Source organism: Sardina pilchardus, chromosome 19 (genome assembly GCF_963854185.1).
Source record: "Sardina pilchardus chromosome 19, fSarPil1.1, whole genome shotgun sequence".
NCBI classification, from domain to species: Eukaryota; Metazoa; Chordata; class Actinopteri; order Clupeiformes; family Clupeidae; genus Sardina; species Sardina pilchardus.
The window spans coordinates 22,445,153-22,472,736 of NC_085012.1; the positions used below are offsets into that span (position 1 = coordinate 22,445,153).

Genomic DNA, 27,584 nt, shown 5'->3' on the forward strand with positions numbered 1-27,584 from the left:
CAACCTGATCAAGTCAAATAAATGTTTCCCATCACATCCTGCCAAAGGACAACGGTTGAAAATGAGCTGGCCGGCTAACGCTAATGTAAAATGAATGTGCACTGTCCTTATAAATAAAATTAATGAAATTAAATGAAATGTTGATCAAGGATTCCTAAAGTTCCTTCCTACTTCACCTAACCTTTACACATTGATAATAAACTGCATTGGCAGTCAGGAAACAATGTATACATTTACAACTTCCAAATTCACATCTTCCAACTGCAATGTTTACATTTGGAGACGTTACCACCATTCAACCATTTCCAATTTCAAAACTGATGCCAACCACTTCTTGTCGCTGGTTGGCCCTCCCCCCTTGGGGCTGAGAGAGGCTCTGTGAGAAGCCAGTGAGATGAAAGTGAGTAGGCCTACAGCAAATGGAAATACTAGTGGGACTAGTGGGCTATTATACCTCTTGTGTTCCCTCACAATAGGGAATGCAAAACCTGAGAGGGAATGCAATACGTAGCCTATAGCAAAGAGCAAAAAAAAAAACATTGCAATGCAAACTATTGTGAGTATAGGCCTGAATATGATTTCCATCTCATAATTCCCACCAAGTCCCTTTGGGACTCCGTATTTCAGTTTATGTAGGACTTGTATGAATGTTACAATTAATTCATTAATCTTTAGATTTTCATTTTATTTTTATCTTTGAGATATTGCTATTACTTCAGATGAAAACATAATTTCCCACATGCATCAAACAACGTTGTTCAACGTCCAACATTATTTCAACAGTTCCTTTTTAAAAAATGAATGAAAACAAATTCGTGCAGAAATAACCTAAATAATGTAGATGTATATATGTATATCTCTTCAACAACTATCAAACTTTGAAAACAATTTGTCCTTGAAATAAACAGCCCAAAAAAACACAAATGTTGTTGGACTAGCCTACTATATGAATGAGGTTGTGCAACACTCCCATCTTATGGTCACCGTGAAAAAGTGCATGTGTGTAGCGCATCGTCTTCCAAATGATTATAAGATAAGTGTCACATTATACATTATAAAATATCATATTAGATTCTCAAATCACCACGTATGTCATACTTAGGGATAGCAGGATAGCAGAGTAGGTTAGTAGTCAGCAACTTTCCTACCAGCTTTGCAGTGTCTGTCGAAAGTGCGGATCTGTTCCTGACGCTACACTTACGTAGTTTCAGAGATTTCATCATTCAGTTCCGCTCTTACGTTCAGGGAGCCGCTAAACCAGCCAGTCCATGCTTCGGAGAGCAGCATCAGCACTGCTGAAAACCAGCACCGAGAACACCACCCTCCTCTCCGTGCCTTGGGCCAAAGCTACCCCGAAGCCACACCGTATTTCCCTTCTCATTAGGCCGTTCTCCCTCTCGGTCTGCTTGCGTAAGAAGAAAAAGCTAAATAGTCTTTGGTTGCAGTTGTCTGAAGGACAAAAGATGGATGGCAATATCGAAGAGGTGCTGGCTCCCCTGAGGCAAGCTGTTAAGGAACAGGTAACAAACGTTAAGTTTGCTATTTGACGTTTGCTGGCTAGCTAACGTTGCTTCTCTATCGCTTGCTGGTCAGTACGAATGGGAAATGCAACCATCGCATTTATAACTTCATTCATTTTTGATAGCAGCAAGTGAAGGCAGTTGGCTATTCAACAGCGTGAGTGGTGCATAGCCACATGCAGTTGTCTGACATGAAAATTCTAGATGTCAATCGATTGTTTGCTAGGGCTGTCTTGTGAAAAGCATGTTATGTGGATGTATTTGGCTTGACAAATTAATGTTAGTTAGATGATGCTAACGGCAAACGTTAGTCAAGAAAAAACAATCCGAAGGCGGCTGACAGCAGAGGTACAGTACGTAAACGTTAGACGCTAACGTTAACAAAGTGTGTTTGGTAGTGGATCCACTAGATAACATTATTTGGATCACACATGCCTTGTTCTACAAGTTAAGAAACGCTATACTTGTAAACTCAAATCAGAAAGCTCACGTAACTGTCTGGGGAGCTAGTAGTCGTTCATGCTTTGCGAGTTGAATCAGGCTTGTGCCACGTTTGAACGAGCTACTGCTGAACCTCAGTCAGTTCTGCGAACTGATGTCAGGGTGGAGACGCCACACTCTGTTATTTGAATCCTCGTCTGGAAAGCTGGAGCAACACAGTGCCAGTGGGACTGCTCTGGGGAAAAATGAATTGTGACTCCTCACTTTGAAAATATTTATTTATCTTCCTCTCTTAGGGCGAGTTGGTTCGTCAAATGAAAACCGACGGCGTGCCTGATGTGGATGTAGCCAAAGCAGTGGCAGAATTGAAGGCGCGGAAAAGAACCCTTGAAGCCAAGGTGAGCAGTCAACTAAAACAAACAATTGATAGCAGAGAGGGCCTCTCCCATCATCATAAAATGGGTAATGGGCTTTGGCCACTTTCAGTTTCACTCTGACTGCATCCAAACTGCATTGAAGATTCACTTTGGCGGATGTACTGTATAGAGAGCCATGTCGACGTGTATTTATGGTAAATGGTATCATGATGACCTGGAGGTCCACTGTCTGACTAACTTGCTGAATTGTGTAAACGAATGTTGGTTATAGTTGCAATTCTGTACATTGCAGGAACTTTCCCTTCAGCCCAAAGATGATATTGTTGACAGAACGAAAATGGAAGATACTCTGAAGAGGCGTTTCTTTTATGATCAGGCTTTCTCCATCTATGGGGGTATGTTAAAGTGATATAACCCACCAGTAATGTCTTGTAACTAAGCAGTATTAAGGATCGGTAACTTGCTCCCAGTCCTTGTACTGTTGACCTCTGTTAAAAGGAATAATTTGTTTGTGCACACTCAGGTGTGAGTGGACTGTATGACTTTGGGCCTGTCGGCTGCGCTCTGAAGAACAACATTCTGCAGGCGTGGAGGCAGCACTTCATCCAGGAGGAGCAGATCCTGGAGATCGACTGCACCATGCTCACCCCTGAGTCTGTCCTGAAGTAGGTCACTCGGTCATCAAAAACAGAAGAAAACTCCATGGCACCCTTTTTAAAATGCCTTTGGAATCTTCGGAAGACTTTTTTTTTCAGACGATCTGTCCCATTTTTCTGTCCCTCCATCTACAAAATAACACATACACACACACATACCCACATACCTCCTTCCTCTAGACAAGTACACTATATCACTCTTTTAGACACCTATGCTCCATCAGTACTTCCACTTATAGTGTTTGAAATTTTTCTTTCAGTAAGGCTTACAGTATTAACAACATGGCGGAAATCTGCGTTAGTATCTGAGTGTTAGTATGAAGTAGTTGAGGGCTGAGTGTGGGTGGGGACCCAGTGCCTGGTGGTTACCCAAAGGCAGCTGTGCAGTGCTGATCCTTGGGTTTAGATGGTTGCAGGCAAACACAAATCTCTGTGATTTTAAGCATGGGGGTTACGTTACCATGTAGCTTCCATAGCCCGGTTGCAGAGACATTTGCAAATCTTGAGAGAAAACCTTCCTGTACAGTCCTTTTGTGGTGCTGGGATTTTTTTTCTGAAACAAAAACACTCTTTAAGTGTGGGCTGTTCCTTCAACAGGACATCTGGACATGTGGACAAGTTTGCTGACTATATGGTGAAGGATGTCAAGAATGGCGAGTGCTTTCGCGCTGACCATCTCCTGAAAGGTAATCACAGTCTAAACCCCTTACTCTTCTCGTTCCCCTTTCTCTTCTCCTTTTCCCTTCTCTTCTTATCTTCTCTCTTCTATTTTACCTCCTGGGTCATTCCGTGTCAAATCAGACAAAATCCAGGAAAATGGTTGCAGCACCGACTCGGATTTTCTTCAAAGTTTGTCTACACAATGTTTAGGTTCCATAACTAAAATCTGTAAAATATTTTTGCTCAATTCTATTGTTTTCATTGTCTTTTTGCCCTTGCCTTTTTACACTCTCTAAATGACCTTATCTTGGAGGCCATGTTAAGGTACTCATATCTTAAAAAGTATCATTCCTAGCCTGACTAAACTTTATAGAATGGAAGACAAGCATGTTCTCAGTAAGATTCAATGATTAAATGTTTGTACCACAGTCTCATCGGTTGTACAGAAGTCCCTAGTTTCTGAAAAAACATGCAAAAAAAAGTGATATTGAGGGTCTCAAAACTTTTTTATTGGGACACACCTGCCATCAATGAGTCTTTTCTATAGAAATATAATCCTTTGTTAATGTTGTCCCAAAATGTGAAGTCTCCAAATCAAATGAATTTGACAATAATAAGGATAAAACAAGGCATGTTTGTATTTTTGTGTCATTTTCATGCAGCTGAAAAGCTATGTGGGGTAGGTAGTAGGATCATGAAAATCTATGTGGAAATAGAAAAGTATATGGACATGTAGTGTGTGAAGTTCTAATATTGCATCGAAGCCCCGTTCACAGAATAAATGCATGTAGTTAGAGGTGTTTTGGTAACACCAGAATAAACATTTACAATAAAAAAAAGTGAAGTTTGGCACCCCCCTCTGGCAAAACCGTAGCATTTTGCTACTTTTACAAGGCATTTGAATGGAATGGAAAGACTATATTTTACTTCTCGTATTCAAAAAGAAGCAGAAATTCCTAATACCTTGATATTGAAAAGGATAGCAAAAAAGCCACCAACTAATGATAGGCCTATTTTAGATTAATGGTTAAAACATAATTTCAAGTATATAATTCGGTGTATTTGGCATCCTTTTCAATTTCTAGGTATTAGGAATTTCTGCTTCTTTTTGAATACAGGAAGTAAAATACAGCCTTTCCATTCCATTCAAATAGCTACCAGAGTTAATGCCTTGTAAAAGTAGCAAAATGCTACTGTTTCGCCAGAGGGGGGTGCCAAACTTCACTTTTTTTTATTGTAAATGTTTATTCTGGTGTTACCAAAACACCTGTAACTACATGCATTTATTCTGTGAACGGGGCTTCGATGCAATATTAGAACTTTACACACTACATGTACATATACTTTTCTATTTCCACATAGATTTTCATGATCCTACTACCTATCCCACATAGCATTTCAGTTACATGAAAATGACACAAAATACAAACATGCCTTGTTTTATTGTTATTATTGTCATGGTTATTTGTTGTGGAGACTTCAAATTGTGGGAAAACATTAATTAACTGCCGTATTTGAAGAGGAAATAGTGACTGATACCAAGTGAAAAAGATAAACAGTTTTTTTAATACCCTTAATATCACACTTAATGCACGTTTTTCCAAAATTGAGGGCCCTTTCGAGAGTCAAGAGACATTTAGTACAGACTTTAAATTGTTTACACATGCTTATTATGAGTTGATCTTCCACCCTAGAAAATTTGGGGAGGCTAGGGAACATATTTGTCAAGATATTAATGCCCAGACATGGCAAGTGTTTTTCAAGCTGTAAAAATGAAAGAATTTCAAGGTCTAAAAAAGATATGAAGACAGATGATTTCCACAGAAATATTTCACAGGCCTTGGTTTTAGGACCCATTGATGATATACACAAAGTTTGAACAAAATCTGAGACGGTGCAGCAACAATCTTATCTGATTTGACACGGAATGACCCTCCTATCTTCTTTTTGCTTCTGTCTATTCTCCTTTCTTTTTTACTCTCCTCTCTTAATCGGTCCCCTCTTCTCCTCCTTAGCATATCTTTTCCCCTACAGGCCTCTGAGGTAGTGTGCTTGCTAGGGCTTTGAGGTAGTGTGCTTGCTAGGCCTCTGTTCTGATCTGTGGGTATCGGTGCAGCGCCCGAGGGGAAAGGGAAGTTGCTGGATCTACAGGAATCACAGAGGGCTTTTCTGGGACCCACCTACCCCTTCCCTCCCTCCCTCCCTCCCTTCTGGGTGGAATTCTGAGTAACTTCTGGCTCCAAGCCAGAATCAAGTGGCAAAATAAAGATGACCACGCTTCTTTTGGACAGGGATATAGGAGGAAGTGAAGGGGCCTGGCGAGCAAGGGGTCAGACGCCAGAAAAAGAATTGCTAGGATTTGCCCTGGCCATTAGACAAGGAATGTAGGACTACCAGTTCCCCATTCAGTGCCTGACGTTTCTTGGTCTTCTGGGACAAATATTTTAAATAATGCTTCAAAAAATGCGGTGTAATCTGTGGAAGGGTGATCTACGCTGGATTTAAAGTGACATGGAGATAGCTGGGGGCCAGTAGCTGGGGACAACAGGCATTTCAAGAACATATTAGACACGTGAACTGCTGCGTTTGTTTAGAAGGACCATTTATTTGAACCCACATGAACGTTTCTTCATATTGCTTTACGGTTTTATTATGGGTGTGTGGACATCTGTGTGCACAGACCGGGATCAGAAGAGTGGGAATCATGGAGGTAACACGCTTCTGTTTCTCTAACCTTAGCCCATCTCCAGAAGCTGATGTCCGATAAGAAATGCACCGCAGAGAAGAAAGCTGAAATGGAGGAGGTCATCACACAGGTCTGGATATTCTATGACTTTGAGCTTACTTATCTGGGTCATTCCCTTATCTTCCCTATCCCCTTCTAGAACATGAAGATCTTGATTAATTGTGTTTCTATATGCATGCTCTTTCAGAAAGAACCAACTGCAAATGAAAACCCTGTGTGGATGTCTTATGATTATTTTAGAAACACTCATAAACATATGTTTTAAAGAAGTCAACTTGCATAACATTATGTAAACAGCCAAACTGCCATTTTTAATTATTGTTGTTGGTATTTGTGTTGTTTAGATGGACAACTACACTCAGCAGCAGTTGACCGATCTGTTTGTGAAGTACAACGTGAAGTCTCCAGTCACAGGAAATGACCTCACAGCGCCAATCTCCTTCAATCTGATGTTTCAGACCTCTATTGGCCCTGGAGGGAACATGACTGGGTGAGATGTACAGTCGCACGTTAATATAATGAAGTTTGTTTGATGACAAGTCCCCATTCAAAATCAATTTTGTATATTAGCATAAACAGACCACAGTCTACACGTTTACTTTGAAATACCAGTGTCCTCTTAAGCTCCTGAACTAAGTTGCTTCATGTTTCTGGGATTCTGGTCAGTAAATGGATCCCACATGGTCCTGCAAATGTACTAGGGGGGACCCTTTGTTTTTCTAATATGGTAGTAGATAGATTTAAGGAGCAGACCCCTGCTGGAATTAAGTGAAGGGTTTTGTGATTTAACACATCATTTTCTTTCACAGCTATTTGAGGCCGGAAACAGCTCAGGGAATCTTCCTCAACTTCAAGCGACTGCTGGAGTTTAACCAGGGAAAGTTACCGTTCGCCGCTGCTCAGATTGGGAACTCCTTCAGGAATGAGATCTCACCTCGCTCTGGCCTTATCCGAGTCAGGTGTGTGTGAAATCGGACAAAGTCTACACTTCACTACCTTTTTGGCCCCGACATAAGTGATCAGTTTGTTAGTGAGTGGGGTCAAGTATCTTCACAGTACTTTTTTTCTGTTATCTCAGAGAGTTTACCATGGCTGAGATCGAGCACTTTGTGGACCCAACTGAAAAGGTCCACCCCAAGTTCTCCAGCGTGGCAGACCTGGATATCCTGTTGTACTCATCCAAGGCACAGACCAGTGGGCAGTCCGCCACTGTGATGAGGCTGGGAGATGCTGTGGAGCAGGTGGGTGGAGAGGGGCAATGTGATGGGAATAATGGTGGTTAGGTTTGTGATGGGTAGAGGAGTGGTTAGTTAAGTGATGGGTACAAGGGTGGTTAGTTATGTGATGGGTACAAGGGTGGTTAGTTATGTGATGGGTAGAATGGTGGTTAGGTTTGTGATTGGTAGAAGTGTGGTTAGTTGTGTGATGGGTGGAAGAGTGGTTAGTTGATGATGGGTAAGGTGAAGATACCCAAGGAGTAATTGTTTGAGAATTGATTGGACATTGTGTGTGGATTCAGGGATTTTCATAATCTCAAAGGTTTTACTTGGCAGACAATAGAATAATTTTACTTTCAATGAGTTTAGTCTCAGGCAGATGGTTCCATCCCCCAAGCAGCATGTAAATAACTCCCTCTCTCTCTATCCCCTCTCTCCATCTCTCCCTCCATCTCTCCCTGCTCCATTGTAGGGAGTGATCAACAACTCCGTCCTGGGCTACTTCATCGGGAGGATCTACCTCTACCTGACCAAAGTGGGCGTGGCCAAGGATAAGCTGCGCTTCCGTCAACACATGGACAACGAGATGGCCCACTACGCCTGTGACTGCTGGGACGCCGAGACCAAAACCTCCTACGTAAGTCACACTCGCTCACAGCCTCAAGCCACATACACATACGTCGCTACTCGCCCATCGCTCCTCGCTTCTCGCCAAAATTCTACTCGCTGGCAAAAAAAAATATCTGCTGCCGGCGTCGGTTGCCATGGCTCCCCGCTAGTTGTCAATGTCAATCATCTCCATTCTACATTCTGATTTGGTATCGCTTCACTCGCATCGCTGAAAGTTAAAATTATTATCTCCATACCCGCCCACATCGCATTGCTAGTCCTTGCATCGCCTGTCCTGGCCACATTCCGCTAGAACACATTCACATTCCATTGACAGTTCTCGCTCAGAGATGGGCGAGTACTAGCAACATATGTGAATGCGGCTTCACACTTGTTAATGTGCAGCAGAGATCCCCTGACAAGTCTGTTAAAGTCTGTGAGCAGACATGAAATCAAGTGAGAGTGCAGTTGCATCTGTGAGTGGCGGGTCTCCAGCATTTAACATCCCAAATTCTTTGATGACTTGATGATTTACAAATTTTATGTTGACATTTATTTGTCACCTGAACAACTCTCAGAGCATTATTTGCTACAAAACATGTCATGTACTGTTTGTTTTATGTATTTTCTGAAGGTAATTGATCTTAGTTTTGTTGTTGCTGTTTGGGTTAATTATTTTTTTGTACAAGTGATACAGTATGTGTTCCAGAGAAGCTGGGTGGTGGTGGTAGTGTAGTGTTGTGTCTAGGGTGGTGGTAGTTTAGTCAAAGATCCTTAAGGCGGAGCAAGATACGTCATCGTAGTTGTCTATGGGCGCAAAACAGGGATCACTTCCTCTGCATTAAGGGGGATTTTGCCCCCCCCCCCCCCTCTTGCGATTCGGGTTCCAGGAAGTGGCTTCTCATGAAGTATCTTGCTCCGCCCTTAATGATCTTTGGTTTAGTGTCTAGGGCGGTGCTAGGGTGGTGCTAGTGTAGTAGCCACAAAAGTTGTGGGTTTGAGTTCCTGGCTACCACTGTTGCAACTCTTGAGCAAGAAAGCCAACACTAAGTTGCTCCTGGCAAACTGGCCCCTGCAATTTGTGTCTGAAAGTCGCTTTGAAGAGTCAGCTGAATACGTAAATACAGAAAAATGTGGTGGGATGTGGGAAAACCCACCACCTGGGGAAATTTCACCAACTTCATATTCTGATCCACAATGTTGCCAGGGGATGGAATCTTTGTTGCTAGGATGGTATCAGAGTCTTAAATTGGTGAAATTAATTTCACTGGAGAGGATTGAAACAAGAGAAGTAATCAAAGATGTTTTATTTAGATGTTTTTTAGTTATTTTATTCATTTTTTGTATGGGATTCCCAGATCCCATTGCAAAATAAGTCAATTGAAACAAATAAAATATTCTTGCACATGAAGGGGTGATTATTATCTCTAATGTGATCATTCAAAATAATCTCATCTTTGTTCAAGATTCAAGTTAATTGCATGTTATGAGACTGTGTGTAATGTTATTGCTGCAAAATAGATTGCCCCAGTGTAGGACCAATAAAAGTCTACTACTACTACTTCATCAACTGATGTTTGACTACTTTGCATGTTTCCTCAGGGCTGGATTGAGATTGTGGGCTGTGCTGACCGCTCCTGCTTTGATCTGACGTGTCATGCCAGAGCCACCAAGGTCTCGCTGGCAGCTGAGAAACCACTGAAGGAACCCATATCCTTTTACCCCTAAAGAATCGTCATGAACACCGGCCTAATAGAGCTCAGGCGTGGTGCCTGAATTCAGGCTTGAGCTCGGCCATGTACGGAGTCAAGAAAGGCTATTCTCTATTGTTGTCTTTGAATGTATTTGATAATATCAGGCACAGATAATTTCCTGTCTATCAGCCCTGTGAACCTCAGTCAGCCTTACAGTACTTCTGCAGGTGTGGTTCTCTGAATTCACATTCATGTGACCCTGCAAGACAAAACCAATTTACAAAATTACTGTAAGTTATTGTGCTCGCATGAATGGTTGTAAACTCAGCGTTCCAATGATATGTATATCGAGGATATTACAAGAAGTATCTCTAAGATAACCGCATCCAAAGTTGCCATGGTTCTCCCGTCACAATACGCCAGAAGTGTCAAAAAATCACCCTTTTAAGCAGCGTGGACTGCTAATGTGTTGAATCTTCACCTAAAGTCAGGGTTTAGCTGTCAAAACGTATGTCCTTTTTAAAGGGTTTATGACTAGCTATGTCATTTAATTTCCATGTGGCCATTGGTCTCCCACACTAGTTATTTGCCTTAACCACTTTGCACAAAGTTGTAAATGTCGTCCAGTTTGAGCCAAATAAGGCAGCCATTGGCAAGGCCTACAAGAAGGAAGCCAAGTTGGCCATGGAGTACCTGGCTATCTGCGATGAGTGCTACATCGCAGATCAGGAGAAGCTGCTCAATGACAGTGGGTGAGTTGCTGGGTGGGGCTATGTTCGGTTAGGATGGGATAAAGCACAGGCGAAGTGGAATGTGGCATGGAAATATAGCTTTTGATCGTGGTACTTGGTGTAACAGAAAAGTACGTATTGCCTTATTTTAGTGAATTCACCATTGAGACCGAGGGGAAAACTTTCAAAATCACCAAGGACATGGTGAACATCAAGAGGTTCCAGAAAACTCTTCATGGTAAGAAAATGTACTGAATTGAAAGAAACACGCCACTGCTTTATGAAATTGAGTTGTTCGCCGTCTCCCATAGAGTGAGATATGAGGGCAAAAGCATGTTTGTCTCTGAGCACCCAATTTCATAAAACACTGGCATGTTCCTTTAATCAACTTAGTAATTGAGAAGTACTGGGACCAATGCATTTTGTGGCTGCACAATTTCAACAAATTGCATTATATCTTCTTACAGTGGAGGAGGTTGTTCCCAATGTAATTGAGCCTTCCTTTGGCATTGGTCGAATCATGTACTCTATTTTCGAGCACACATTCCACGTCAGAGAAGGAGACGAACAAAGAACGGTAAGCCTAACACCCTATCCTAGTGTGCATGGAAAGTGTCCCCCATTGCCACATCATGCTGTCAGCTGTAAAGGAGAGGGGTCATGATTGTGTCCTCTCGTTCCAGTTCTTCAGCTTCCCTGCCACTGTGGCTCCCTACAAATGCTCCGTCCTTCCACTCAGCCAAAATCAGGAATTCACACCATTCGTCCGGGAATTATGTGAGTGAACCTTTTTGTGATCATACACATCAAATGCTGCCTCACAGTGCATGAGCTGTGAGTGGATTGTATTGGATGGGCCTAGGCAATTCTTCAAGAACCCCCATATCAAGAATGTTCTGATTGTCAACTTCTGGCAGTTAAAGCCATAATTAAAAACCAGTCACACTGTGTTGAGGACAATACATGCTGAAGAGTATTGATTGAGTATTGATTGAGTATTGATAGAGTATTGATTGAGCTACAGCAATACCGTGAATGTTTTTAACCCTCTCCTCTCCTTGCCATCCTGTAGCTGAAGCCTTGACCAAAAACGGCGTGTCCTACAAGGTGGACGACTCCTCAGGATCCATTGGAAGGCGTTACGCCAGGACAGACGAGATCGGCGTGGCCTTCGGCATCACCATCGACTTTGACACGGTTAACAAGACGCCCCACACGGCCACTCTGAGAGACAGGGACTGCATGAGGCAGATCAGAGCGGAGGTACGGAAATCACCCTTCTGTAGAGTATGGATAAGATTTAGCAGTCATGCGTTTGTATACAGCCCATCGCAAGGCCTGATTTTGTGAGTACTTATGGCTAGTAACTGAGATTTCAAATGTCCAAGTCTGATAGAAAGCATGGGTTGTGGCGCATTGGTTCCTGTCTTGTACATACTGTAACTGTTAAGCCAAGCCATAAGCATGCAGTAATATATCTATTAAGTATCAGTAATATGTGACCCTGTAAAGCGGAACCAGTCGTTTCGGTAAAATTAATTAAATTAAGTTATTGTGCTCACGTGAACGGCCATAAACTAAGCTTTCCAACGATATGTATATCGAGGGTATTACACAAACTATCGCTAAGATAACAGCATCCAAAGTTGACATGGTTCTCCTGTCACGATATGCCAGAAGAGGAGAAATCACCTTTTTAAGCAGCGCGTGCACAACGGGAATGACAGCAAATGTGTTGAATCTTCGCCGGGTTTAACAGTCAAAACGTATGTTTTTTCCGTGAAATGCGTTCACGATATGAAACTGTAGACTGTATACAGTCGAATGAGGCGAAAACGTGAAATTCAACATTTTAACCCGGAAGTTTGTTATTGTTGATTTTCTCAAAATAACGTTGTGCGCAAAACGACTGATTTCGCTATGAATGGTCACATATATCTATTAAGGATGTTCTACCTTTAATGAAGTAATGTCTCTTACCCACAGGTAAGCGAGCTGCCCGACATCATCCGTGACCTCGCCAACGGAGCGACTACATGGGCAGAGATCGAGAGCAAGTACCCCGTTTTCGAGGGTCAGGAGACGAGCAAGAAGGACACAACTGAGGAGTAGAGCCCCCCCCCCCCCCCCCACCTCCCTCCCTCGCCCTTTCTCATCTGCCATCCCCCCCAACCACCCCACTCCCTCCCCATGGACAGTTTTACACTCGCCTCCATAGGAACAATTTTATTGCAATTGTTGCAACTGTAATGTACAAAAAAAAACAAAAAACGATCAACGTGCACCATTTGTTCCACACAAATTGCAACCACTCAAGAAATATCAGTCACGTAACAAAGCAACATCTAAGCTTGTTATTCTGTGTCTATAACTGATGCAGACAGTTAAATCTATAGGCCCTCTCCCTATCTAACTTGCACATGCAAGAGGGTAACACATTTACTTCAGAAAAAAGGGAGAAAGCAACTGTAATTTGGACTGTTGTGTGGAGGAAAAGAGGCTTTCGCCATTCCAGTGTATGGGCAGGTAAAATTATGTAATGGAAAGCATCTTCGGTTCAATAAATAGAGCCAGCACTTTCTGAGCTTGTATTATTGTTTACTTGAAGGAAATGTGTGATAAATGGTCTCCTTTTAAAGCGTGTCGTACTGTTCATCAAAACATAGTCCTATAGCACAACGTATAGAAGACAATACAGAAGATTAATGATACACATATTTTTTGGATAAAAACCAGGGTTAAAGAAATTAATTGGTTTTTGCACTGATACATTGCATGGAAAAGTGTCATAGAGTACAAGAAAGTAAAGTGCCTATGTATAAAACCAACCACAAGGGGGCATAGGTAAACCAAAACAAACCATTGGGGAGAAAACATTTTGAAGTGAGTTTGAGCTAACTGTGTTGAGTAACAGCTGATCATTTGTCACTGTAGTGTCAAGTCCTCAACAGGTGAATTATCTTGAAAATTTACAGAATGAGCTTAACAGTGAAAAGTGGGATTCAACATCAATTAAAGGATTTGTTCAGCAAGTTTGACATTTGCAAATTTGTCACAGGTACAGTGGGTATAGTAAGTATTCACACCCATGCTAAAGTTGACTAAAAAGAGGAATGTAAAGTCATCTTTTGAGAATTGATTGTAATGCCTTAATTCAAAAAATGAGTTTCCCGTTAGCCTATTAGCCTGTTTGATTTGCATTGAGCTCAATGAGCATCAAACAGGCTAATAGGCTAACTGGAAAAAGCACCATGCCAATCTCTAGCTATGGTGAAGGGTATGTGATGATGTGGGGCTATTTTAATTCCAAAGGCCAAGGGAACTTTATCAGGATGCATAATATCTTGGATCCATGAAATAGCTGGCCTTTAGAAATAAGAACATATAAAAAATCCTCCTGCTTCTATGGGAATTTAACATAGGGGTCAATTACTTATGCTCCCTGTATTTAAGGAAGAACATTTATCTATTTACGATACATTCTTCAATCACAAAGAAAATTAGTGTCCTTAGCGGTTTGATTTGTACTCATTTTTTGAATTAAGGCATTACAATCAATTCTCAAAAGATGATTTTATATTCCTCTTTTTAGTCAACTTTAGCATGGGTGTGAATACTTACTATACCCACTGTATACTAAATTAAAACAAAAGTCAACATATAGTCAGCTTATACCTGATGTGTCTGTGGGGGGGCAATATTTGAATGAATGTTGGTGTACCCTCATAACCAGTTCCTTGTTTTCTGCTTGGATGACCATGATGACAAAGAAAGAATCTGTTGGCCAAAATCAATGGGAAAGTGGCAAAGCAACATCACATCTGCTAGTCCTGCAATGTACTGTATCATGATCTTAATACTTTTAGGCTGCAAGCAAAAAATGGTCAAAAACCCAGTAGTTTCAGGTTCAGCAGAATAAACTGGAAAATTGAGTTCCTACTTCAGGGGAGCACTTGTTATCAGATGCACATCAGGTATGCTCTGGCCGGATAAAAGGAAACGTTTGTGTAATGGAAAATGGAAGGCCTTGATGTTTTCAAGCTGTTCGCACATGCACTCGTGTATCTAAGAGCTGATAGAGTGCAAACTATACTCTGATACAGTTATGTGTCTGGGACATTCAGCAGACAAGGGGAGACTGTGCAGCCCTCGGTACAGGATGTGGTAGTGTGTCTGAAACAGAAGGAAGCTGATGTACTAGAAAGACAGGGTTAGAGAAATGGAGAAACAAAGTTTTAATGTCAGACAAAATATCAAAATATTGGATATTGTATCCAATCACAATGAGTATGTTGTAAAGATGTTACTTTTCTGGAAATTGAAATGAATGTGATTTGCTGGTAAGACTATTATTTTATGGATTATTGATCCACATCTAAAACTACTTCCTGTTGTGCATTTTCATTTAGTCTTCACACACACAGAGGACCAAATTCTCTCATCCCACTGGTTTAGACAGAAGAAATATGGTGGAATGAGAGACTCTGCACCACAGGCCCACTCTGTGGAGTTGGAGGAACAAGGTTACCTACTGAGGGGAATCTCATAGAAATACCAGATCAGCAGCTTCACACACACACACACACACACACACACACACACAAGAATCCTCAATATCCATTTCATGAATCAGGGAGAACCACTCTGAGCAGTAGGAACTTCAGTGCTGAAAGCTGAAAACAACAAACACACTCCCCTGTGACTTTCATTTAGTCAGGAACGGTGTCTCCGTAGCAACAGCTCTCTAATAAGGAATCCAAATGGATTTACAGCTGGGCTGTGAGAGAGTGTCTCGTCGGTTGAGAGTCTGGCCCTTAAGAAGTAGGTAGTCTTAAATTGAGTTACTCATGACATTTAGCCAAAGCACAGCTTTCTTTTAAATAGCATATAGTCAACGTTGGGGACCTAATGATGAAAGCTGGTCGGCTACTGAGATCAGATGAGATGCATCATATCAGCCTAGTTTTATATGTTGCGCTTGTGAAGGTTTTGTACCTTGTGTCAAAGATATTGCACCTCCACACATTAATTGCCTTGCCATCATCTGATGCAGATAGAATCACCTCTGACTTACATCGCCCATTGCCTTTATTTTAGCAACTCGGGCAACTTTAGAAACAACGTACCGTTCAATTATTTGAGCTGCAGAATAATTTCATATCCATCAGTGTCTTTTATAACTGGAGATACCTGTCATCGGTAGGTCCAAGAATTATTCCATTTATGCGACCTACGCTATGGAGGGCAAGTGTTGAGCCCCAGCCAAGAATGACTACAGGCTTAGAGACTCCAGAAACAGACCTGGCAAGGCCTGAGAGAGAGAGAGAGAGGGAGAGAGAGAGAGAGAGAGGAGAGAGGAGAGAGAGAGAGAGAGAGAGCTTCATGAAGTTGAACCAAATGTTTTGACAAGCACTATTTTGATGCAGGTTATAGTGTTCATATCAGTAATGATTCACCATGGCACGACTTGAAAGTGTTATGGTGGTGTTTTCCCCGCCGTGTGAGAAAATAAAACTGTGAATATGCCTGTGAACTGAACTACAGTAGTTCCTGTGTGGTAAATTCAGGTACCAAACTTACCTGTTCGCAGGTAGGTGTTGGCACCTGAGGTAGGCACCTGATAGGCTAGTGATACCCCATTTGAGAACACCCTGGACCCCTTTCTGTCTCTCTGCATTCGGGCTTCAGCCAAGCAAATGAACAAAGCTGCCGTTCATCAAATATCTCAGCTCTCCCTGGGAACTGGCCTTGTACTGCATTCAGGTAAACTTTTTCAGATCCTCTTGTAATTTATCAAAAATGTCTCTACCATGTCCTCTAAAACTTATCCTGAGGAAAAAAATGATAATTATAACAAGGTCTGCTGTTTAGTTACTATGAATCAGAATAGACAACTGGATTCACATCTGAAACTTGTTCTTCTTTAAGGTTTTACGGCAGCCAGCATCTTTATAGTTGCATTGCTGCCATATTCTGGGTCAGTCCATTATGACTCCGCTAAAATTGCTGTTTATAAAACCAGTATCCTAGGAAATGTATAAAGCCAACATTCTCCTTTCCACTTGATCCAGTTTTCTAAAGCACTTTTGACTGATCTTTCTTCCAGTAGGCCTATACTGTAACTCTCCTCTCTTTCTCTGATGTATTTCCCGCATGGCATAAAAATATGCTGTATATGTTCAAGTTATACATTCAAGGCAGATCATTCGGATGTTTCCCTAAATATGAAGTGTATTGAGGTATACCAATTCTAAGACTTTTCCACCCTCTTTGCCTGCAAATACCCTCTGGACCATCCACTTTACTGGTTAATGTGTAGGCCTAAATGCCTCCTTTTACTCTCCTGTTCCCAATATTGTTGCCACTTTAATTTTCTGCCACACAATACATTTTACACAATACAGTGATTTTTAAGCCAATTTATCCACCTTTTCAGACTCAGTTGCTGGAATACACACAATATGTGCTGGGAATGATATGGAAATGCCTTTTCTTTTGCCACACGCGCCACATCTCTGATTACCAAAAGAATGTCATCAATCAGGTCTTGTCGACTATTAATGAACCTGTACCACTATACTAGCTGACACAGTCACTGCACAGCAATACTTTACGATGTCTAATCTCTCTCTGTTCATTGCACTCCCATCAATACAGCACACAGTTCAACTGTAATTTAAGAAATCTGATGTCCTTTTGTATTTTTTCATATTCTAGCCTCGGACTATAAAAGCTACTCCTGTAGCACCTGCATGCATTCTTAAAACAAATGTGTTGTCCCTATCTGGACACCGAGATGTGTTAAAACACATCAACACTTCAACTTTCAAGTAATTCAACTTTAGGAGCCTCTAATTCCCACAATGGAGCTGATTGGGCAAAAGTCTTATCTCCATTCCATTTGCCACTGAGTCCATCCAAAGCTTGACAGATCTGCCACACCTCTTTCCCAACTTGTCTGAACTGCTACTTAAGTTGAGTGGTTATCTCTTTGACCCTAAGGTTAGTTAGCCTGAATCTGTTTCGGCGCAAAACCAGTGGTATGTCCCCTGTCTCAACCTGTAGAGTACATAGAGATGACCATACAGCCCCGGGTCAGGAACGGACTGGGACTAAAAGGCCCTGGACTTTCTTCCAAATAGGCCCACTACCCTACGCAGTACACGTGCACAGATTCACCATTGCTGTTTCACATACTTTGCCAGTCAAGGTATCACATTCAAAATAGGTGGTCACATTTGACAAAAATGCTAATTATTGATTGGGTGCTTCTAGACAATCTGGGCCCCATGCCATAAACTACCTTTGGGCCTCCGAAATGCATGGGGGGTTGTGGGGGGCATGCTCCCCTGTGATGAAAAATATCCCTTTAAATGATGACTTCTGGCAGGGCTGAGCTGTCTCTAAGCAGGTGGGCTGAGCCCACCCAAGTATTGTGTCTTGCCAAACAAAGTCAAAAAAGTCACAACTGAACCCGGCCCGATCTCCAGGCGATTGGATTTTGCCCTGCAGCTCAGGCTGGAAACCTGCACATTTATCCTTCCTGCTTTCTGCCCACATTTGCTGGAACCAATCACAAACTGGCTTATCAACAAAAGCAGATTGTTGGTCTGAATGGTTGAAGGACTATCCAAGCGTACAAAGTCATTTGAACCATCCCCATTGATCATGCCTTTTGTGCAGTAGGCTATACAGTGCACAATCCCCAGACTAATAAAAAGATTGAGCTCAGTCTGGTGATGGCCAGGGTAGGCTACTTGTCAAGTTGTCAATGCATATGGCTACCCAGAATTCGCCAATGTTGCAGGGCAACCACATAATCGGTTCATGTGTTTTTATGATTAGGAAGTTAGGATGATTAAAGTGATCAATATCATGATAGACTGGGCAAATTATTAATTAAATATTTTTTCAACGTGTTGCTTGGGGCACCTTGCTGCAGGGCTGCCACATAACCGGTTGTGTTCTATTGGTTGGGTAACTAATTGATACACTGACTTAAAAAATATGTCACATGCATTGATTATACACAGCCTTTGACCTCACATATACCATATCAATAGAGTAAGCTCCTGAGTAACTATAGCAGCTTTGAATAATGAATGTTTAGGTCACACCTTTATACTGCACATAAATTGGACCATGCAATTGCATGGCATGCGTGTCGCTCCTGACTTTGAAACAAAGGATCCGCCCCCTCTGTGGATGCCTCCTGTCAGAAATTATAAATACATCCCCAGTTCACCTTTTACTGTTCGCAACTGCCCTATCGGCAGTTGGTGCGTTCCACCGCTCACTCGTCGCCCCAGTCTTGTCAACGGATGCAAAAAGAACCCTTTACTCCTTTTGTTCTAAAAGGGTAATTTCAGAAGGATCGCTGGCTTACTGGGTTACAGCTGCATTGCCGCGCTCAAGGTTAGTGCAACAGGTGTTCCAAGGTTCCTTCGACAGACATAGGCTATCCTTATGGTGCATGACCCTTAACATTTATTCATCACTAACATCAAAGGGCAAAGCGATGTAGATGGGGCTACAGCATTATCAACGTAGCAAGGCATACATATCACTCTCCAGTATTCAGGTTTATAGGCTATTCTGTAAAACAAGTCAACGCAAACTTTTAAAAGTTAGCATCTATCATGGACTAAACTGGAACCTGTCCATTTACAGTACATTATCCAAAATAACAGCCAAATCACAGTCAGGGTCAAAGTGGGCATGTGATTGGCAAGCACAGATTGCAAAACCTCAAAGACTTTAAGCTTCTAATCAGTGGAAACTTGTACTCTCACCCTCTACCATATCATAGTGGCATGCTTGCAGATCTAGCCAGAGAGCCTTCTGTGATGATCTTGTAAAGGAAATGTCTTTCTTTGGCAGTCTGCAATGACATGATGAGACAGTATGCACAATTCCTCATCTACAATTATGAACAAAACAACAAGTGTGTTTAGAAATTAATCCCAGCCCGAGTAGATTTCAGAGCTGAATCGGAACTTCAAAGTCACTAAACTTAGCATTATCTTAGTCTTATCAGCAACAATAACTCCTGGAGTGACCTACCATAATAACAGTTCACAGGTTAAACACAGCTAGCAAACATTTAGCTGCTACCCAAAACAATATTGATTGAGGCACATGGTTGTCCATCATTAAGGAGCTATGTATAGTAACATTTCCATGACAGTCAGCTAATATTTTAAGCATCACTGCCATTAGGCTTCACCTGTGCTTGAAATGTGAAGTTAAACTATACTGCTTCTGTAGGTATACTTCCTGTGTGGTGGTTGGTGGTTGATTTGCAACAATGGGGGTCAAGGCTGCCCTTCCGAAGTATGAGCTGTACTTCTACAATTTTGTGCTCTACATGGCAATGCTGTGGGCTGCAAGCTGGATCTATGACGTGTCCAGCAGTGAGTATCCACAATAGTACACACACACACACACACACACACACACACACACACACACACACCCTTCTTTCTCTGTCACTCTCTCTTCTTTGCTCTCGCTCTCTTTCCTGAGAATGACTGAATTGTTGTGGGGCAGGATTGTTGCACAGCGGAATATCTGGTTTCACAAAGAGCAATCAGCATAACTTATCTGACATCTCTGTCGGGGGAAATCATTTGAGCTTTTTCAGAATAGGGAATCGTCTCTGTCTCCATCCATTTATAAACCTCAGTCATGGTGGTTTATTTTGGTGCTGTGGGGGAATATGGAGGGGCTACTGTATTGTTTCAGTGGAAGGGCAGAGGGGGGCGTTTCACTGGGTGAGAGCCAGGGGCAGTGCTATGTAAACCATGTAGCAAGGATCAGGTGTCTGTATTAATATCCAAGAGGGGAGAGAAAAATAGGTACACTTCGATGTGCTTTTATGAGGCTGGCTCCCCACAACAAGAGCTTTATGTTATTCTCAAGGACAACAATAGAAAACAAAAATACAAACAAACAAACAAACAAACAAACAAATACATAAACAAAAGCAGAAAATATTACACTTAAATAAATACATGGTAAAACATGATATTTGTTCAATCTATCAATCATCTAGGCAATGTACGTTTAAATGGTCATGGTTGAATGGTAATTTTAATCTGTATTAGGTATTTTTAATTTGTATTTGTCTGACTTCTGGAGTAGTTAGATGAATGGAGATTCAGGAATGTAACATGCAGTATGCTAGAGAATAGGGAACAGGATCATGCTGCATGAATGGAGAGCATCCATGTGTGTACTGTGATTGACATTTTACAGCGAACACCAACCGGAAAACCTTCAAACCCAGTGTGAAGCCAGGATGGTACTACGTTGGTCGGAAAATGGTGAGAAACAAACGTAACCCATAATCAGCATCTGAGATTTATATCATCACACTTGAGTGACAAATCAGATGAGATGCACACACTCTTCAACCGTGTTTGTTTTTGATGTGTTTGAATCCAGGACTTGGAAGACTTTGAGTGGGTGATGTGGTTCTCCACATTTTGCGAGCACATTCTTTTCGCCCTGTCTGGTCACATCATCTTCGCCAAAATCTGCTCTCTGCTGGCTCCACAGGTGTGTCCACTGTCCACATCCACCACATCCACTTACAGGAGAATTCCGGCCATTTTTCACATTGATCTCTTGCTTCTTGAGGTCACCGATGATTTTGAAGATGCGTCTGTGTAGCACTGTAGCTGCCTGGCCGCGCTAGCTGTTGGCTGTGTTTTGTTGTTGTACCGACAGTACTCGGTGACCTCGAGAAATACAGTTTCCTTTAAGGTGGTTCATGGTTCAACTTTTTGAGCAACTGGTTACATGTGTTCTGATTAGATGATACGATTAATTTGCCTATTGATGATGAAAGATCTCCAGAAAAATAACAGCCTTGCACTATGTACTTGGTTAGGAGAAAGTAAGTAGTTATAATCCGAGCACAAATATGGAAAAACATGACGACGTTACAGTTTCTGAAGAATGTATTTGGTAGTTTATGGAAAATTAGCTTGCCATAGTGTCGTTTAACTTAGTCAGTGATTTGAAGGGAGATGACAGGTGTTACAAAGACAGGATACTATGTTTAGACAGACCTGGAAACTCTGTTTGACTGTATTGGCTGGCCCATATCCACGGCAGCTGGGAATCTAAATGTACTGTATCTGTCCAGGAAGAGAGTGTCGTATTATCCAGAGGTCTAATTCATGAACTTACTCGTTTCCATTACAGTAGTGCACTTAGTATGTCAAACAGCGTCTAAGCCTAATCAGTAGTGAACAAGTGAACTTGATTAACTTTTTTTGCAATTGAAAAAAAAAAAACCAAAAAAACAATGACCTCTAAAATGGTGACCAGACTATAGGCCTAGATCCCTGATCCCTGATTACTGTACAAATCCCTCAATTGGTAACCTTAAGAGTTTAATATTAACAGTTTAGTACCCTCTCGCAGAGCACAAATGCCTTTCGTTCGACGAGGATAACTTTGTTGATTTGAGCTGACATTACTGTTCATTTGATTTTGACTTGAATGATAATTCTGGAAAGAGCACACTGCAGCAGAAGGGCAAGGATGGAAAACAAACACACACATGCATACAAACAACCAATCAAATCAACTCACTCCTACAGATGATGGAGCAGCTGTAATAATGTAGCCTAGATGCTGTGTTGCTCACTCTGCCTCTGCTCCGTTGTCCTCTCCCCACAGTACAGGTCCCTGGTGTTCATGGTGTACGGCATGCTGGCGGTGTTCACCAGCATGGGCTGGGCCTACCTGACCCTCATCCTGTCGCACTGCGTGCTGCTCTACAGCATCTCGCTGGTCAAGATCCGCTGGCTCTGCTTCACCGCCGGCCTCAGCACGCTCGCCACCTTCAAGATGGAGCCCTTCATCTCCTGGCAGGTAAAGTCAGAGGACAAGCCACTCTGACAGGGAGATTTGCCTGTTTGTTTGTTTGTTTGTTTGTTTGTTTGTTTGTTTGTTTGTTTGTAGTGGATGATTTGTTGTTTGTGTTGTACAGTATGTTTAGGTAAATGAACTTCGTGTCCTGGCAGGTGAATGTGGAGGAGAAGCCAGTATGGCTGGGAGAATGTATGTTTGTTTGTTTGTTTGTTTGGATGATTTGTTGTTCATATTGCATGCTCATCTGAACAAGCTAAAGCCTTCTGTGCTAGAAGACTCACTCCTGTGCAGTCAATCACATTGTTGACTTTTTGGTATGTAGATCTAGGGAGTTGTTATTTGCATATGGATTATATGGATGATTGACTAACTGGTCTGTCCACACATATCCTGCATAACCCTCCCTTGAACAAACTACACCAGCAGCTTTGATCATCTCCATTTACTGTGCATCCATAGGGAACCGTAATGGTCCTGTATATATTTCACATGAGCGTCAGCACAACTTTCCTTACAATATAAACAGTCAATGTGTTTAGCTGGAATTCAACTGCTTAGGCATCTACACTGTGCTAATAGCAACACAAAGGTCATAAGGTTGTTTCCCAAGGAACACGCATAGTGATAAACTTCATCCCTTACCTCTACTGTTATAAATACTGTTATAAAATTTGTAATTTACTTTGGACAAAAGTGTCTGCTAAATCAAATAACCATAACCATGAATATCAACAAGAATATCAAATTCATTGTCAGTCTTTGCCCCCTTGACATGATTTTTTCTAGGAATTTTCCAACTGGCAAACCTTGCTCTATGACAGTATAATGTGCAATACATGTAGAAGATCTGTCTCAACCCTAATGTTGTTGTTGTTGTTGTTGTTGTTGCTGCTGCACTGTAGGATGGCTTTGTGTCAGGGAACTTTGAGTTTCGCCACATCTTCTTCTATGGTGGCTGTGGCTTCACCATCATGAGATGCATGAGTTTCGCCCTGGAGAACTGTCACAGGAGGGAGGGCAACTTCAGCTTTCTGGAGCTGCTCAAGTACAACTTCTACCTCCCCTTCTTCTACTTTGGACCCATCATGACCTTCGATAAGTTCTTCGTACAGGTGTGGGGATTAAGATTTGTTCATGATGTTTTTTACGTGTGTGTGGTTTGAATATGTACGTGTGTGTATGAGTGTTAAAGATGCAGAAATGGGCCATTTTTTCAGGCTCATGAGTCATGGCTCTTCTGTTGAACTGGGCTACAGTGTATTTTTATGTAAAAAAATAGTGGTTGTTTTTTTTGTAAAAGTTGCATTATGTAATGTAGCATTATATTACACAACACAACTGCCTTACACAAAATCATACTGTATATAGCAATACCACATGTATTAACCCTTAAGTAATATCCCTCAAAGACCTCTGTCACTCTGGAGTATTTGAACATACTCAAAACTGTCAAAAGAGGGCCTCCCACAAAGGCTCTGGGCTGTGATCATTATGACTTATGACTGCTTTGACATCTGTCAAATGCTTTGACATCTGACAAAATGTGTGCTTCCCAAAGCCACAGATTGTGTTCTGAAATGCCTTGTTTTGTTCACAAACCAAAGAGATTTAGATTACTGTCAGAGGAGTACAAGAAAAAGTTGTGATCAGAGAATTGTGAAGCATTTTCTTTAGAAAATTACAAAATAATACTAGAGATAAGTAACTATTGCCAAAATAGTTTTCTCTGTATTCCATGGTCTGTAATTGTGAAACTTGTGTGTGTTTCTCCTGCCCCCTGTAGGCTAACAACCCCAAACTGGTTCGGAAGGAGAGGGAGATGTGGAACATCTCTTTATCGGCCCTCCTCAACGTGTCAGTCGTCTTGGTGGTGGACGTGCTCCTCCACTTCATGTACATCCGGACGATCCCCACTGACGCCAAGCTCCTGAAGAACCTCTCTGACTGGGCTCTGAGTCTGTGTTGGCTTTATTCTTACTCTCCACTAGAGGGAGTCATTGTTCCTTGTTGTTCCTTCTTTTTTGTTATTATTAATTTAATTAAATATATCAGCATGTTAATGTTATGTTTCATTTGAGTAGGAAACATGTTTATATTTACACTATAGAAATTAGTTGTTTTTGTTGATTTTCATGTTAGATCATCTTTCCCCACTGCATACCTGTTTGTAATCTATAACACTTAAATTGATTTGTGTGTGTAAATCATGGATTATGTATGGTGTGTCTTCATATCCTTGTATCTCAGATGAGGCTATGGTTTTGATTTTACGTCTAAAAATCTTCCTTCTATTTTCCCAGTCGGCCTGGCGTACATAAACCTGGTCTATGACTGGGTGAAGGCATCGGTCATGTTTGGTATCATAAACACAGTGTCTAGACTGGACCACCTGGACCCTCCCCAACCTCCCAAGTGCATCACAAATCTCTATGTGTTCTCCGAGACGTGAGTACCTCAACCAGAACCCGAGCAAGAAGCATTCAGAAAACAAATCACGATTGACGTTCATTTTATATTAGATACAGCATTAATATAGCTGAAGGTGAAATAACTAGTCTTGGTTTCTTTCACAGGCATTTTGACAGAGGGATCAATGACTGGCTTTGCAAGTATGACATTTAAATGGTTTACACTTATGATACAGTGAACAGCAATTCAGATGATGTTATAACAGAAAGCTTACATTTAGTCTGACTCCAAATTCAATATTTGTACTACAATTTCACCAACTCCTCCTGCAAATGATTGTCTTTGACTAATCACGTTGTTCCTCAGGTATGTGTATAACTACCTGGGTGGGACGCATGAGAGCGTTCTGGAGGAGCTGATCGCTACCCTCTGCACCTACGGCATCACCCTGCTGTGGCTCGGCCCGGGGTGGGTGGTGCTGCTCTGGGCCTTCCTCAACTGCTTCGGCCTCAACTTTGAGCTGTGGACCATCAAGTTCTTCTCCATGGAGCCGTTCTCATCGATTGAGGTGCAGAGTGGTCTCTGTTGCAGTAACAGAACAAAACCAAAAGCAACAGCTGGAAAATCCTCATGATATGAGAGGATTACCTATAGGTTTTTACTAAGGTTGCTTATGGCAAGATTATTTGAACAATATGTTTCATTTTTAGATGGAGTCTGACATCAGTTCTATTACTGTCTGTTCAACATTGTTGTCTAATTTGAAAAAAAAAATCAGATTTCATGTCAGATGATGGGGAAATGTCAGCGTTGTTAGGAGATCCACCTTCAATTGATTCATATAGCATTACATCAGATGGCTCTGCTGAAGGGTGAGAGATATTTAAAAAGGGTGTGTGTGTGTGTGTGTGTGCCCCACAGATGTCAATGTCAGATTCTATGTCGCGGAGGATCCGAGCCCTACTCAACACTTTTAACTACTGGACAATCGTCCTCTACAATATTTTGGCTCTGAACAGCCTTGACTTTGCCAAAATGGTTGCCAAGAGATTGTTCCTGAAAGGTGAGCTGTTTTACTCATCACTATAGTGAGAAAAAAATGTGCACTGATTGTGTATGTTATTGGATTTACCACTGCTGCATTATAGTATACTGTACATTTATAATATCTTTATTTTTGTATCATTCTATGTACTTATGATGAGAAGCTACACATTTGCATAATTTTAAGATCCTGTGTGTATGAGTCAAAGTCATGTGCAGGTCTGGTCCACTCAAGAATCCTCTCCTCCGCAGGCTTCCCCCTGACCACCATCATGGTGATGTTCGTCACCTACTGTCTGGTCCAGGTGATCAAGGAGAGCGAGAGGAGGCAGGCTCTGATCGACGACCCTGACCCCATCCCCCCACCCCCACCCGCCCCCCCGGCCACAGACCCCACCCAGGCTGCTGATGCTGATGCTACCGAAGAAGTTGTGGATCCCAATAAGGAGAAGACAGAGTAGAGAAGGAGATTAGACTGAATTGGAGCTGTACTTTTAAATGGTTTTTAAGATTGACTCCTGCTGCCTATTGGTCAAGAGCTGCAAGTACATGTGTGAAGTGGGTCATAGGGAAATGACTCCACTGGAATGATGTTTGGGATAGGGACACTGATAAATGATGTTTTTAGACTTTTATTCGGAGGGCAGTGTTACACATAAATGTAAAAAAAAAAAAACAAAGGAATGGAATGAAATAGGTTGGAGACACTGATTTAAAATATTTTTGAGATTTTTTTTTGAAGATTCTCTGACTCACTGTAGCTATGCTGTTTACATGAGACACTGCCTATAGACTGAGATTTTATATCAAGTTTTTAAAACAAAGAGCTACTTTTACTGTTCATCTGTAAATAATCCTCACTACTGACCTAGATTACCATCAATGGAGAAATAATCTGTTAGTAGCAATCTGTTTTTAAGACAGAGGAAAGAATGTATTTTGGATTAGGCCAAATATTCTACGCTGTCTACTGAGGTATGTAAAGTTCATTAAACCACTATCTGGTTTTACAAGTCTATGTGTCTGCTGTTCCTATGTACAATTACAAGGATCTCTGCTAAAAATGTATTTTCTTCGCCTGAGCCTCTCTGTCTTGTCCATATGGACACTGTGTTTGTTCTTCTGTTACACATAACATTGAGGCCGTTTATGACATTTGAGATCTTCCAACATAATTTCCCCACTCAGCCACTGCACAGAGGGAGATGAGCCTCCGCTGCCCATTGTCATTCCCTGGGGGCTCATGGGAGCTTGCTGTTTTTTTTCTCGCTGTTTGCTGTCTGTGACGCCACTAGCTCAGATTAGTCTCCGAAAGTGGATAAGCCTCCCATAAATTTGGGCAGGTCACTTTGAGCTTCCTGTTGTCATTAAGCCCCTGTTAGAGCATTGAGTATTTCTGTTGTGTTACATAAGCACCAAGTCCCTCTGCTCTCGCCCCCCCCCCCCCCCCCCCCTCCCCAAATGACCCAGCTGCCCTGGAAAAACTTTGAGCCATCTTCTACATCACTCACAACCCAGGAATTATGTGTTCAGAGTTACACTTGGTCATTAGTAGGCAGTAAGCAGAGACAAAGAATTTTGTTATAAAATTAAC

At 41.7% G+C, this 27,584-nt stretch overlaps 2 protein-coding genes and 1 non-coding gene across 4 annotated transcripts; all 3 read left to right on the forward strand.

The window, feature by feature from the left end:
- The first annotated feature begins 1,238 nt into the window (after nt 1–1,238).
- gars1 (glycyl-tRNA synthetase 1) lies at nt 1,239–13,232 on the forward strand. Its single transcript, XM_062521344.1, has 17 exons — nt 1,239–1,520; nt 2,258–2,359; nt 2,631–2,733; nt 2,862–3,003; nt 3,592–3,680; nt 6,394–6,470; nt 6,745–6,890; nt 7,210–7,359; nt 7,479–7,641; nt 8,090–8,254; nt 9,829–9,935; nt 10,526–10,672; nt 10,804–10,889; nt 11,119–11,228; nt 11,335–11,428; nt 11,724–11,914; nt 12,638–13,232. The coding sequence occupies exons 1-17, from the start codon at nt 1,269–1,271 to the stop codon at nt 12,761–12,763; spliced, it is 2,250 nt and encodes a 749-aa protein (XP_062377328.1). The 5' UTR covers nt 1,239–1,268; the 3' UTR covers nt 12,764–13,232.
- Nucleotides 3,351–3,489, forward strand: LOC134066628 (small nucleolar RNA SNORA84). The gene has a single exon (XR_009936460.1). It is a non-coding gene; the product is annotated as a small nucleolar RNA SNORA84 (small nucleolar RNA).
- A 5,665-nt stretch (nt 13,233–18,897) lies between the features above and the next one.
- Nucleotides 18,898–27,003, forward strand: hhatlb (hedgehog acyltransferase like, b). 2 transcript variants are annotated; one of them, XM_062520622.1, is made up of 12 exons: nt 18,898–19,010; nt 19,919–20,064; nt 20,909–20,976; nt 21,098–21,211; nt 22,343–22,537; nt 23,440–23,649; nt 24,321–24,492; nt 24,838–24,982; nt 25,111–25,146; nt 25,313–25,514; nt 25,868–26,009; nt 26,243–27,003. In XM_062520622.1, the coding sequence occupies exons 2-12, from the start codon at nt 19,959–19,961 to the stop codon at nt 26,449–26,451; spliced, it is 1,599 nt and encodes a 532-aa protein (XP_062376606.1). In that variant the 5' UTR covers nt 18,898–19,010; nt 19,919–19,958; the 3' UTR covers nt 26,452–27,003. The 2 variants fall into 2 exon arrangements, with proteins under 2 accessions (XP_062376606.1, XP_062376605.1); XM_062520621.1 differs by having other exon boundaries at nt 18,912–19,066.
- The last annotated feature ends 581 nt before the right edge of the window (nt 27,004–27,584 follow it).